Genomic DNA, 15,047 nt, shown 5'->3' on the forward strand with positions numbered 1-15,047 from the left:
GGGTGCCCCTGCCTGCCTGGCCCCACACTGCTGCTCTCTGGGCCAGGATCAGCCCAAAGAGGAGCAGCATCCTGGTAGCTAGGCAGGTGGGTTAACCCCTCCCTGCCTGCTCCCCTGGGACAGACAGCATGGGCAGCCAGGAATAAAGGAAGGTAGGGAGTGGGGAGGGAGGGGGGCCCTCCCAAAGGTGAGAAGCAGACAGGGATTCTTACTTTTCAGTCCTCCAGGGCCCTGCTGATCTGAACATGTGGCTGCTCCAAACTCAAGCTAGCACTAACAACCATCAACATTTGGGCAGCTCACAGTAACATGTAACAAGGCCCTAACAGAACTATTACAGTGACTTTACATTTTAGCTTATTAAAACTGAACACTGAAGTGTTAGGAAAAACAAGCAGGAAAGATTTAATATACATCTCAATAATGTTCCTGTAACTGAAACAACTCCATATAATTTGGGAAGAGTGTCAAGTCCAAAGTTACAGAAGACAGAAATGGAGCTCTTTCAGTTGCATTTATGAAAAAGAACAGACACGTGTATTGTAGTTTGCAAATATATAAACAAAACACTGAGCTAAGCCAGGGACTTTGCAGTCCAGGGGGTTGATAGCACAAAGCAATAGTGTAACACACAGTGGGTGACCAGGGCACCAGCCCTGGGGACTGACAGAGGTGGGGGAACCAGAATTGCAGCCTCCCAGGAAGCCTCTGCCTTCCCCTACCTACCTGGCAGAGTTTTGCTCTGGCCACAAAACTTGTTAGTTTTGCTTTGGTGCCAAGATTTCTTTAAAGCAACCACTATACCCTCCAGATTAAGGCATGTCTGGGACTTGGGAAGCTCTCAGCCCTGAAAGACTGCCTAAATTACAGAAGCTTCTCCAGACTGCCCTATATGCTGTAGTGCTGAGTGTTCTGTCCCATGGCTAATATGAACTACGTCTATAAAATACAGGTCAAGATACTCAAGAAATACTGAAATGGGTGTGTAATGGCTGGTGATAAGAGATTTCTAAAAGAAGAGTCTACTTGAAAGGGAAAAGGGAACCATCAAATCTGTTACCAGCGCTTAAACTATCCATTTAAAGGATATTATTAGGCAGCTTCTACTGGCACACGAGTTTGCAAAGACTTTAGCGCCTATGGACTTTGATCTTTTGCGCAGGGACTCTAGAGAATGAGCTTGCTGTCTTCTGGGAGGTAGAGAAGGCTGGTCATTTATGAAGAAATGTGACTGGAGGGGTTAAACTATCAAAGCTACTCATGTGGAAACACCTTGCTAGGTAGGCTTTAAGTTATAGCTAGAGTGCAGTATTCAGAGGACCTGAAAACTTCAGTTCTTGCTCAGTCTAACTCTGCTCTTATTTAGGTCAGTGAAGATCTGGGAGTATGGTAGAATCCAGCTCATTCATATCCAGGGTTTTGCAACCTGCTTAGGTCCCAATGGGTTGCAAAAATCAAGACTGATCTGCTCAGCTGTCTTCTGTAGCTTTTATTTCAAAGGGTGCTGCTTCTCCACTCAGCTGCAGCACATTAGTCCCATGCAGCTGTTTGCTATGGCTCTATATACCCACACCTACTTTACAAACTTATCTTCCATACGAGGTTAGGAACCTGGAAGCTAATCCTGCAAAATATCAAGTTTTCTAGTACAACATAAAAGAAAGATTAATTAATTGACTAACTGAAGCTGAGAGTACTTGACACTTCTGAAATTAAGCTTGTAATATACTGTAAACATGACACCTTAGTCTTAGCCACAGGTTTAGATATTTATGTTGTTTGCTGATATGAATGAAAAAGATACATCATCTGTGCTGGTTTTACAGCATTATTGGGAGCAAGAGATGTGCCAGCATGGGCTAGATCTAGTCCTTGCTTATCACCAGAATTGTTAACCACTTTCAAACTGTAATGCTGCTGAAGACTATACTATCTAACTTACAGGTCCCATCTAGATACACAGCTGATCATTAGTAGAGATCTTTTGACTGGTAAGCAAAGGAAGTTTGATACGGTTGTAGTGAACAGACCACATTTATTTGGAACTCTAATTGTTTTTCTCCCCTGGATTCACTGCTAGTGTATAAATGCACTTTAAAAATTAGGTGACAGGCAGAGAGAAGTTTCATTAAATGGAGTTGTAACCATGACAGTCTTTGCCTCAAACAGCACAGCAACTCTATTAAAAGGAGCACAAGGCAAGTATTAAAAGAGCATTCAGGAAGGGCAGAGTTGAGAGACTGGCAGAGAATATTAATATGACCCCCAAAAATGTAGGTTCTTACTGTGAATCTTTATTAGACTACCATCTAGACTAAGCATGACAAAGGACTAGCCTCACCTGGCAGCAGGAGCATCAGTGTGAAAATGAAAAGACTATCCAAGCAAATGAACAGTGTGTAACAGGAACACTTTAAAAGCCAAGTTGTTCAATTGGGATATTAAAGATGACAGTATATTAGATAATACTTCAGAGGTGAAATGGTGCATGCCCTTGAATCTAAACTCCTTCTGAACTAAAACTATTGAAAAAGGGGGGAAAAAAATTTATTAGAAATTTGTCTTGCACGAGAACAAGATAAAGCTCAGGAGGAGACAGAACAATGCCCATTATCTACTGTGTTAGAGGAACCTAAACCAGTGAATTCACTTTGTGCCCACTTGAGACTATAAAGAATTTGAATTAAGATATTTTATAAAAAAATTAAACTCCAACTCCTGATTCAAGAAGGAAAATGGTCCTAATGTGTGGGAAATGTTTGTAATAACTTCTGCTTCCCCACTTCTGTTATCCCCAAGAAGGCACTGGTACAGGGGACCCTGATGTAAGACGGTGTTTATTCCTGGCAGCATTCAGGATTGTGCTTGATGCTGCAATTGAGAGGTGGACATTCCATTTTAAAAAGGTGGAGAGAGAAGGTCTGGAATACCAGAAAATGTTTTTACCGAGTATGCTGGGTGTCCCAGCTTTACAGTATGGCATATAAGGGCTAGTAGGAAAACCTGAATTTTACAAATTTTTATGGGAGCAAAATTTCATGTTTCTAGGGACAGTTCTGAACAGATACAAACCAATTTTAGTTCCCAATTGGCATTTCAATTAAGAGACCACAAATTAATTAATTCAATTTCAAAAGTAATTTAGTTCCAAGAAACCTGCTTTCCTATGGGGAAAAAAACCCTGAAATCTTGCCACAGAAGTGACATGTTGCTGTGAGAGGGAAAAAAAAAAAAGAAATTGGTTCTGTTAAGATTAAACCTAAGTCACAAAACCTGGTCCACAGTAGAAACTGATACACATTTGTTAAGGTGCAGATTAAATATTTCATGTCACAGATCAGCCCCTTTCAGGGAAAGCTTGCCCCAAGACTCTTCAGAAAACAGCCAACCCCATGAAGCCAGCCAGCCCTGGCATGGCTTCACAAGGGGCAAGCCTCTGACTTCCAGACCCTGGCTCTTCTCTGCCACTGAGGCTACTTAACTCAGGAGCTGCAACCCCTGATCATGGCTACTGGAATACTCAGCATTTCCCAAAAAGTAATTTGGTGAAGGGTCCCTCTTCCAGAGGTAGCAGGAGAACAGCAGAATTCAGTATAAATGCTGATGTATAATCAAGGACAGTGCTGTCTGTCTTTTGATCCTAAACTTCTTTCTTCCCTCCGTCTCACTGACAGCTTTCAAAGGACAATGATATCCTTCAAACCCTAATGCCATAGTGTAAACTATTTTGAAGCTCTATGGCCATCATCAGAACCTGAATAGCGAAGTACCGAACAGGAAAAATAGTTAAAAGCAACAAATCTGATGTTTTAAAACTCATTGCAACAGTACTTCCACTGTAATGAAAATAAAGCTGGATGGGGGCTGCAGTATGTTTTAAAGAAGCCAGTAGGAACACAATAAACACAGTTGAAATGTCATGGACTCCCTGGTTGGGATTAACATGCCCAAGATATTCAAGAAAAATGCTTCTAGAAAGGAACAAAATTTTCCTTTACCTCAAACTAGGGCCTGCATTTGAAGTATCCAGGGGTTTTCTGGCCATTTAACCTGCCTTCTAAAAACTATAGAGAAGCAGGCTTCAAACTATTCATACATGGTTCTTGTCTGGTTGATTGCTAGTCCCCTTTCTCAAATTCATGATAGTTCTTGGTAACCCAGAGTTACTGCAAAATTACTACTCTAGCTTTGACCAAACTGGGAAAAGTAAAACTGCTAACATTTCTCTCTCATGTAGTTTCCCTTTATATCATGACTAATACATTTTGCGAAAGAAAAAGGATGCTCGATTCCCTACTTTCAGGAAGAAGCCGCAATGATATTTGATTAAAATTATCCTTAAATCACATTATTTTCTGGGCCTGGAGGAGCTCAGCCCTAAAAAGTGACATTTCATGCAATAGGATATTTTAATTTTACTAAATAGCATAATGCCATCTCAGGTCGTCTGCATTAGAAGAATAATGAGCAAAGAACTGGGAATAAGGCTCCTGATACATCAGGAAACCATGAACTGCACAGGTTCTACTCATGTCCCCAAGGGATTGTCTTTTACACTTTGGAAACAACTGCACAGCTGGCCAAAGCATCACTGAACTATAACTGATCTGAGGTAGGAGAGTAAGATGGATAGGAAAGGGACATTTTTACTCCTTATCACACATTTGCAAGCAAAAAAGGGTGCATGGGAAAGGAAATGGGAAATTAACTTGGAAGATGTTTTCCAGATTTCATTCTTCAGAAGCTCTGCACTCTTAACAAAAACCAATAAAGGAGTTATTAAACATTCTGTGCTACCCCTAGAACAATTCTCCTTGAGATTTCAGAAAACCGAAGAGGGAAAGCCACATGGAATTCACTTAAGCAAGTCATCCTGGTGTAATTCACTAGGGAACATCTACTTGACACCTGCACTTAAGTGTATAATATTTTCTGTAATACTGTTACAAAAATTCATCCTGCACTGCAAGCTGATTCAGACTTATGAAGTCAAAATATTTCCCTTACTGCTAGAACACTATCCTTCCCTTTCATTTCAAAGAAACCGGACATAATTAGTGCCTCTGACCAGTGCTACTCAACTGATCATGGCTTAAAAATTACCTGCACTGAGTCAGCCAGTCTCTACTCCACTTAAGAACTATGACCTAGTTCACTTTTCACATTTCTAAAAGAAGCTCAACCATTTCTCTTACCCCACTTCAGCAAACCCCAGGGTGCCTACAGACATGTGGGGAGCCTGCTCCAACAAGCACAGAAATGACACACCCCAGCAACCTTCCACGTCACGTGTGTGTGTCCCCATATGTTCCCACACTGAAAAAATGGCAGTGGAGCACTTTGAAATAAAACACATTCAATGACCTTTAGCTCGAAACACCATGCTGACATTTTTTCAGCATGGGGATGTGTGGGGACACTGATACAGGTGACACGTGGCTGCTTTTAATTAGTGTGGCTTGCTAATTAAAGTGCCCAGTGCTGCATCCTGGAGCATGTGTCCCCACACTCCACCCTAACTCTCCATGCTGTCATTTATTCCTAGTTAATGGTTAATTTCTTATGAGAAAGTTAACTAAAAAAACTCATGCCATAAGGTTACTCAAAATGTTTTCTCTGCTGAAGGACTCCTTCCTATATTATATATTTTTAAAATAATGATATATGCACACAATGGAGGGTAAGTGAGGGGGGGCAGGTAGCACAGGGAAAGCTGCCCGCCTTTCTCTCTGCCTGCCCCTCTACCCCATTAGCTCCGTCGCCTGCCCTACCACATTCTACCCCCTACTGCTTCCTTTACTGTCTTGTCCTCCACTGCCAGCCCCATTACTGCCCCACTCATAATTTTTCCCCCACCTGCAGTAGAATTTATGTTGATCCTCCAATAATTAGATTTCATGCATGAAAAATTAATACATTTATAAATAGTCCACATGCAGAATCTAATTATTGAGGCATCATCTTACATTCAGTCGTCTTGTATTCAGTTAAATACAGTAGTTGTACAAGTCCTATACTGTAGCTAGCACATGAATTTCACTGTTAAGAACAAATACTTAACACCGACAAAGCAATTCTGCTCTATATTCAAGGATAAATACCTTGTTAAAAATTAAATTAGAAGCTTGAGGCCTAAAGCAAATTCCATTTCTTTAAAAGTGTTTAACTTAATTTTGTATGCTAATTTACAGCAGCAACAGTCAATTTGAAAGATTTTACTACATGAGTGAATCAATAGTTGCTTTTCAGTAGGAAAATAACATGTTTTTTTTTTCCCTTCTACAGTTTAAAATTACCAAAGTTTGTAAGATTTCTTTAGAAGTCAGCATGCTGCCTCGATAGAAAAACAGAGCAGCAGCTCAAAAGTGCCCTCTGCTGGTTGTTATAAAAAATATCACATAGAAAGTTTAAGTCTTTGCAGGGATACCTTTTTATGGTTGGAAAAAAAAAAAGGGAATGAGGGTTTTTCATTCTTCCATTTAATTAAAATATATTCACCTTAGGACACTTACAATGCTGGATGATGAAGATGTTTAAGTGACTTTTCATTGTGAAGATTCTAGATTTTGTTTCCAATACGGCTTCATTTTTCTTTTTGAAAATGAAACGCAAGGCAGCTTGTGGTTTAAATACCTTTTTCCACTTTAATCTTAAAGTTCAGGTCCTAGATCATGTGAACAAAATCTTGCCCCTGTCAAAGTCAATAGGATTTCCTCCACTGATTTCAGCAAAGTGAACATTACCTTAATGTTTTCAGAGGCAAGGCATGATAACTAGAATCAGATTGAGTAATTTAAGTAAAAATATCCACCAAACAGAGACCCTGATAACTGTATAGTTAAGTAATTTGCTTAACTATACAGTAGCGGTATAGAAAAAGGTAAGTTACTTTGTGAAAGAAGCTGCTATATTACGTGTGCCCGTGCAACATCAAGGAATAAAACCTTCAAAACTCTAACAAGTTGCTGTTTGGAGTTGCCTGATTTTAACTGAAAAAGCTCCATCAGGAAAGCCTGTCATTCTTAAATATGGCAATCCAAACCCAACCATTTCAGATGCCAGGCACGCTTTATATAGTCAAAACAAGAAACACTTCTTTAATTTTCCATGCAAGTTTATATTTAGACCTAGTTTGTTTTTTTTTCCTGAAGGACACTGTGTTCTCCCTGCACATACTGAATTAACTGTTTTAAACAAAAATACAGTTCCAGCTATATGTTCAAAATCAAAATCTAGATCGCTGTTTAAGCTTCCCCTATGACCTCTTCATTTTTTTTTTTATACTTCAAAGGCCAGTAAGGCTCCACTGATTAACTTCCTTGTTTATGAACCAACATCGCATTATTTGTTTTGTCAGCAAAATGCAGCTTTAGTAATAGTATTTAGCTGTAGCAAGTGCAATGAGGTGTCCCACAAAATTAGTGTCTTTTCAGTTAGGATCAACGTTACAGTTCAAAAACAAACATGTTCTCATAACCATGTATACCAGTACATTCTTCACTGCAACGATAATTATTTCTATGCAACAATCTAATTTTTTGTCAATCACTATCTGAAGCCAGAGTTACAAGGGGCTACTATGAAATGGCAACAATGTTCTTATAGGTCTGCATGGCAGGCCTACTCCAAGTAGTTGTGTATTGTCTGGTACAAGTACTGAAGACAACTCCCACAGGCTAAATCCAAGGCATGTACATCCTGTAACTAGAAAGGAGTCTCTTTGATACACATCCAGTAAGACAAGTTGCTATTAATAAAAAAAATTGTTCAGGAATAATTATTTCTTTCATTAAAAAAGAAAGAAAATGATCCAAAGGCCAATAATTAGAAGACACCCTAAAATTACTCTTTTGGGATCACTGCTCATAGATCAATGCAACTAGGCATCCTCAAATATAGAAGTCTCACTTCTTACTCATTAGTTGATGGAATGACACGAAATAGTTTGACAAACTTCAGTTTCACAGCTGGTAGGGTGGGAAGGGACCTTGACAGATCATCGAGTCCAACCGCCTGCCGTGGCAGGAAAGAGCACTGGGGTCAAACGACCCCAGCAAGGTGTTCATCTAGCCTCCTCTTAAAGACCCCCAGGGTAGGAGCCAGCACCACTTCTCTTGGAAGCTGGTTCCAGGTCCTAGCCGCCCTGACAGTGAAGTAGCGGCTCCTGATGTCTAGTCTGAATCTACCCTCTGCCAGCTTGTGACAGTTATTTCTTGTCACTCCTGGTAGTGCTCGGGGGAACAGGGACTCTCCCAATGCCTGCTGGTCCCCCCTGACTAGTTTGTAACAGGCCACTAGATTCCTCCTCAGCCTTCTCTTGTGAAGGCTGAACAGGTTCAGGTCCCGTAGCCTCTCTTCATAGGGCCTGCCCTGCTGACCCCGATCATGCGAGTGGCCCTCCTCTGAACCCTCTCCATGCTGTCCACATCCCTCCTGAAGTGCGGCGCCCAGAACTGGACGCAGTACTCCAACTGCGGCCTGACCAGCGTCAGAGAGAGGGAGGATCACCTCCTTGGACCTGCTCGAGATGCATCTGTGGATGCGTGACAAGGTATGGTTGGCCTTCCTGACCGCATCCCCGCACTGTCGGCCCATATTCATTTTGGCATCAATAATGACTCCAAGATCCTTTTCTGCCTCTGCACTGACAAGAAGGGAGTTCCCCAGCTTGTAGGTATGCTGCTCGTTCTTCCTCCTCAGGTGCAGCACCTTGCACTTGTCAGTGTTGAAACCCATCCTGTTCTCATCTGCCCACCCCTGTAACCTGTCTAGGTCCAATTGCAGCCTATTCCTCCCTTCTAGCGTACCCACTTCTCCCCACATCTTAGTGTCATCGGCAAATTTGAATAGGGTGGTTTTTACCCCCTCGTTATTCAGGACAGGTATTGTAAGATTTGGGTTACAGTTGATGAAAAATTTAAGAGTTACAATTGCCTGTTAAAAAGATGACGACAAACTAACTGTGCTTTTGAAATGGGCCTTGTGAAGTCAAGAGGAACAGTTTCTAAATGCAGAAGGTGGAATTTTCAGAGGGCTTAGAGACTTTGGAGCTAAAATACCATTGAAAGCCAGACACTTTTGGAGATCCCATCAGAAAAAAGAAACTTAGAAGGGTGATACACCCGAATGTGCAGGAGAGTCGAGCTGCAGGTCAACAATGGACTTTAATATTCTTGCCTTTCTGAGAAGACAAAATTCTATAAAGGGAAAAATTTCACAGGTACTTCCTAGGTGCCCATGACACAACTCTCCCTATGTCTGAAGAAGGGTGTTTTTGCCCCAAAGCATGCAAATAACAATTTTACCAACTATTTAGTTGGTCTAATTAAAGATATCACATCTACTCAATGAACCTGGTCTGCCTATGTCCTTAGACCAACATGGCTACAACCAGCAAATCTACAGGTATCTCCTAGCTTTTTCACAGCTATGTTATGAGTTTCCAGTTTACCATGGAAATGAGAAGCTGATTTCTGAGTAGAATGAGCCATAAGGCTGGCTCCTTACCTCCTTTTTTTAGTGGAGGGCAATTATGAAGTAGAGTTTTACAGATGAACACAATGTGTCTGGGCAACATGACGAGAGGGCTGTCAGTGAAGAGGCTAACTAAAGTACAGACAGAGCTTTAGTTCTGTAAATTGTAATACAAATACAATAAACATAACCTGAGACACCAGAATATCAAAGACTATCCCAGGGAAGCTTTGATAAAGGTAGACTCATGGTGCCCAGCCTTCCAATAACTCCATGGGCTGGATGAGGGGCCCAGCAGCAGCTACACTCCAGCCTGCTCCCATGTGCCCAGATCCAGCTGTAGAGGGACCCCGCACAGGGCCATGTTACCTGGCCTGCAGGGGTCTGCAGAAATGTAGCAGTGGGGCCTTAATTGCTGTGGCTCTGAGAACAGTTTAAATGTTGCCACCAATCCCCTGCTGCCAAATTTCCAAACCTATGGAGTCTGCCTGACATGACTTTGTGCGCTGGAGGGTGACCGATATTTGGATAAAAAAAATCTAAAAAGAAACAGACAGTGTTTGTAATAGCAGGTTTTAGAGAACTGACAATGGATATTTAAAACTTTGGAGAAAGAACCAGGAAAAGAGAGTTAATTCTTAGGTTCTTGCCCATGCATTGTGTAAGGTAAAAAAGTAGTCACCATATCCAGTGACAGAGTACTTGTTTCTTGACAGTAGCCTACCTAATGGTAAGCATATGTAATCCTTAGGGCTTGTTAAAAACAAACAAGAAACAATTTGCTACCATAATAATATAAAACAGTACTGGTGATAAGCGACAGTTACTCTAATGAAGAGTTTCATGTAGCTCAAAAGTTGTAATCCATTTTATTAGATATAGACAACTTATATAAGGTCTGCATAGTTACTAGGAGCTGACCAGTTATGACTAACACTTTCTCTCCATTCATTTCCTTGACTTACAGCTGTCATTTTCATGCTTGCACTAACCACTAGGAAGAAGTCGTGCCAACTCCTTGCACACTACATCTCTCACACCCAACAAATATTATTCCATAAAAGTGGATCGATGTGGTGTGGGCTTTTTTCTGGTTAACTATGAACAAAAATCTTTGTTCAATATAAAGTATATGCAAACACACTCTTTGGCTGATTTTCTTCCGCCTATTAGGCATCTAAGTGGACTTGGGCACATAAGTGTGATTCTGTTACACCCTGCTTGAATCCCAGAAAATTAGTTAACATGAAGAGGATGGTATGTCCTCCCACTCCTTCCTCCTTTTTTGTGGCTCAATATTAAAGTAACAAAAGTAGATGCAATCATTGATTTTCAGGATTTGTGCCTTACCTAATATCCTCATCCGTAACTATGAAAGCTTTGCAGAGGGGTTGAGATGTATTAAGCCAAACAGCTGGGTTCTTTTCCACAGCTGCAGAGAGCTGCCCTGTGATAGGTGCAGAACTAGTGTGCAAAGCACTGGCAACAGCAGACAAAAGGGTGTCGTCATTGTTACCTGGGCCAACTCCTAAAACACAAATAAATACATGGTTAAATTTTAACATAGAGCTTACTAGGGTATGGATAAGCTTTAAATGGCAGAATTTTTACTGTTTGCAAGACAGTTATGTCTACTGATAGTAGACAAATGTATTTGTTCTTAGAAAGGTATGCTCATATTTAATGGCAATAAGATCAGCTATATTTTACAGTTGATTTTAACAAATCATTTAACATTAATGAAGTTCAATTTCAATTTAAAAGTAAATAAAGAGAGAGACTAACTTCTACCTACAAAAAGCTAGAATTTCCTCTATTAAGATCATTGAACTAATGATTTAGGGTCCATCTCTAACTATTACGTTTAAGTATCCTTATTAATACATCACTTGGGCTCTAATAAATATAATTTCTCTGTAGCTTTTCATAATAACCTACATTAGCATCTCAATAACTTTTGCTTTAATGCTACAAGGAGCAAAGTCAATGTTGGCAAGTAACAGCAGAGTCTTTTACAACTCCTCCAAATTCCTATAAAAATCTCCAGTGTGCTAGAATAAAGAATTACTAACTGTGAACTAGTATGTATTGAGTTTTAGATCAATTATACTTGTGTCAGTAAGTGTGCAATCCTGGAGCACATTTTATGTTAAACAACTCGATAAGAGAAGAAAAACATGTTTAAGCAGTTGGAGGTGTTCTGCCAGCAAGCACATCAAGATCTAAGGGTTAATAAAGTAAATTAAAGTGAGATCACAGTAGCTGAAAAGGTGACATGAGCATTCTTTCACACATTGCATATGTTAGACATGATGTAACTGCTATAAATGCATACAATACCTTGAAGGCCTTTAGGTAGCTCCATGGATTTTATAATTTGTTCACTTACATCAGATGCACTTAAGCCTTGTAGCCTCTTCTCCCAGAAGAGCTGAAAGATAGAGAATGCTCATTAGCATAGAAAAACACACCAGGTGTGGAAAAACAAAAACAACCATATTCATATTAGCATTTGGTTCAGTCAATAAACACTTGACATCATTTAAAGTAAGATTAATCAGTGACATCAGTATTTTTAAAGAATGGGGCTTTATTATACTTTCATTGATTATTCCACCCACCCCTTGGTTGGAGTTTTGTCCCTAACCTCCATAGAAATAGAAATAACCAAAGTTTGATCCTAATAAAGATAAAATCTTTTGTCCACTTTCCTAAACTATCCCCTGCCCCGTTCCCCCACACAATTTAGCGCCTAGAACCTGCCTGTTTGTCATGCAAAAAACAGATTAGTAGTATAAGGAGTCTCACCAAGGTGTACAAATTTTCTTTTGCTACTTTTATTTTTAATAACTGTAGCGCTTTTGGGGGGCCACCAAGTTCTTAATGCAATACCAGTCCAACCCTACTAGCGTTCCCTTGCTATGCACAAGCCGATAGGAGTCCTGCCTGTTTTTTGGCATGAAAACCAAAACATTTCTACCAAAACACTGACAAAAGTCAGCATTTTGACAGTTCTATTAGAAAATTCTTAACCACTTAACTAAATGCCATGTTACTAGTCAAAGTCACTGATACAGGACACAGAGGTAAGGATTATATGGAATCAAGCAAGTACTAATTCACCGTCCTGATGCTTTCAGAGGAAATGAGCCTCATTGAAACAGACAGCTACATAATGCTCATTAAAAGAAAATCCTTTTTTCCCCCACTGATGGAGAACACTATCCAATGAGGAGAAAACTGCTAGCAGAAGTCAGTTGTCTTTAAGCATTTAGTGCACTCCCTTCCCCACTCCACACAGGAAAAAGGACACCTTTTCCATTATGTATACGTATTTCTCACCTAGTTCGGTAAATTATTCTCCAATATACATCTATCTATAGAGACTGATTAATCAAAACGCCAGTGGGTCTCTTAATTGGATGAGAAAAATTATCTTAACAGTATTAAGATCATTTCCTGAAATCATCAGTAAGATTACTTGAGCCATCCAGTGTGACCCATTACTTGTGCTTTCTGTAGGACTGCACCAGTGATGCTTTTTCCAATCTGGTTTCAGATACCGGTTATTCCATAGCTTCTTTGGCACCTGTCACTAATCGTTTGCTTATGCTAGTAGTAGGGCTTCCAAGGAAATCTCAAATGCCTCCTGTGAACTCTCACCAAATTGTCAACTTTTATTGCCAGCTTAGTATTTTCTGACTCTAGTTAGACCAAGGATTCTTGTCCTACTTTTTTCTGAAGTTGGTTACCTTATGTATATTACCTTGATGGCATCTGAAAATGATTATTTCCCCCACATCTTTTGATTTAATCCCCATACATTTAGCCCCTTTGTATTTTTGTTAGCATCTTTTGCTAGTTTTTGCATCACAAAAGCATTGTATTCAAAGTGCAATAGTTCTTCTCTATGAACTAATAATTCCCTTTAAAATTCTAGAACACTGAAGAAAACTAGGCTCAAAAATCAAGCAGAAGTAACAGCTCCCTAACCTGGAGTATACCGAGATTTATCAGACCAGTAAAACAGGAATAAAATCCCGCACCAGACTAGTATGATAAAAAAAACAAAAACAAAAGCAAAAAACCACATTTCTGAAGGGGGAAAAAAAAGCACCTCCTTAAAAAATAAATAAATAAAAGGCACCTCATCTCCCCCACCCAGCTATTTCTTAAGGGTCCTCTAGCTTTTGGAGCCATGGGACAGATAATTGTTGCAGGGATGGGTTGAATCAAACCCCATGCATCAGACCCTGGGTCCTGGTACTACCCCCTTCTCTGCCCCAAGCATTAGGATTGAGCCTTGTGGCCGACAGGCCCTCCTGTCCCTCCATAGCCAGATTGGGCCCGGGAGCATGGCACCACCCCTTCCTGGCTCTTCATACCCTCCCTGTCCTTGTGTGTTGGGATTGGAGGCAGGGGCCTGGTGCTACTCCTGCCTGGCACTGCACACCAGGTGCCCAATCCAGGACACAGGGCCTAGAGCTACTTACAGGTCCAGAAATTTGGTAGGAGTGGTGAAACTGCTTTCCCACCACCAAATTTCCAGACCTACAAGAAGCCCAAGCTGGATGACAGCACCACAGGCCAAAACTGGCCTGTGGGCTGGGGGTTGAGCACCTCTGCTCTGGCTAAATGTAGGTCCTGTCAACTCCCACACAGATTATGGATCTGGATTATAATCTCTGTTGTGTGCTTTTTCAAAATGTCACAGATAAATACAAAAAAGCACCCAACCCTTAGCCAGGCTAGACTATCAGCAAACACAATCGCCAAGTCCCAACTGCTACAGTTGTTATCTAGTATTCCTAGATGCCTCCCCCAATTATCCATACCCCTCCCAGAAGATATAGGTATGCAGGGGGGGAAAAAAAAAAAAAAAAAAGTGTTCCAGGAGGGAATTTGAGGAACCACAATATGTGAAGGAACGAAATAAGAGCATCTCTGTACTCCGGCAATGAGGCATCAGAGCTTGGCAGGATTCTTCTAATGTTGCTTTTCCCTCCTCTGTGATGCACCTGACGATGGAGCTGGGACAGCAGATCATAAATTTTTACATTTGAATAAAAGGACTAAGGAGTGAATCACAGCTAGCTAACAATGCTGAACACTGTTTGTACTGATACTGACACCAAATGTATGGACACCATAGTGTCAGCTAACTTGATTCTTCAAATGCATGCAGCACCTCTCTTTAAGATAAAGACAACCAAGTATTTATACAGCCTCTATCACTGCAGGGTTCTGAGGGATTTTACAGAAACAAGCACTTTGAGATTCAGATTCAAAGTCCAGAAAGGAACTAGTCTACTACTCTGCATAAGCAGAAGTCATCAGAATTCCCTGGACAAAAGTCCTGCTGTAAATCCAACAGCTGTACAGTCAAAAGATTCTGCCGGTCCACAACAGCACCAAAAACAACATCTCATCTTTGTTTAAATGTTACTGGTGGAGAATCAATGGGAATTCTGGATGAATTGTTCTGAGGCCTGCTTAAAATTTTACACTCTCTTTCTAGCCTGAATTTACCTACTTCCACTTTCTAGCCAGTGGATCATGCTGTGCCTTTACCT

At 40.6% G+C, this 15,047-nt stretch overlaps 1 protein-coding gene across 4 annotated transcripts in view; it reads right to left on the reverse strand.

Moving 5' to 3' along the window:
• Nucleotides 1-15,047, reverse strand: part of MBD2 (methyl-CpG binding domain protein 2) — a 56,419-nt gene that overhangs the window by 6,337 nt on the left and 35,035 nt on the right. For all 4 annotated transcript variants that reach the window (XM_006018856.3, XM_006018855.1, XM_025198164.1 and 1 more), the window contains 2 exons: nucleotides 11,815-11,905; nucleotides 10,825-11,002 (listed from right to left, as the gene is read on the reverse strand). In XM_006018856.3, coding sequence (XP_006018918.1) covers nucleotides 10,825-11,002; nucleotides 11,815-11,905 — 269 coding nt within the window. The remainder of the gene's footprint in view (nucleotides 1-10,824; nucleotides 11,003-11,814; nucleotides 11,906-15,047) is intronic.

The sequence above is a fragment of the Alligator sinensis genome, unplaced genomic scaffold (assembly GCF_000455745.1).
Source record: "Alligator sinensis unplaced genomic scaffold, ASM45574v1 scaffold701_1, whole genome shotgun sequence".
NCBI lineage: Eukaryota > Metazoa > Chordata > Crocodylia > Alligatoridae > Alligator > Alligator sinensis.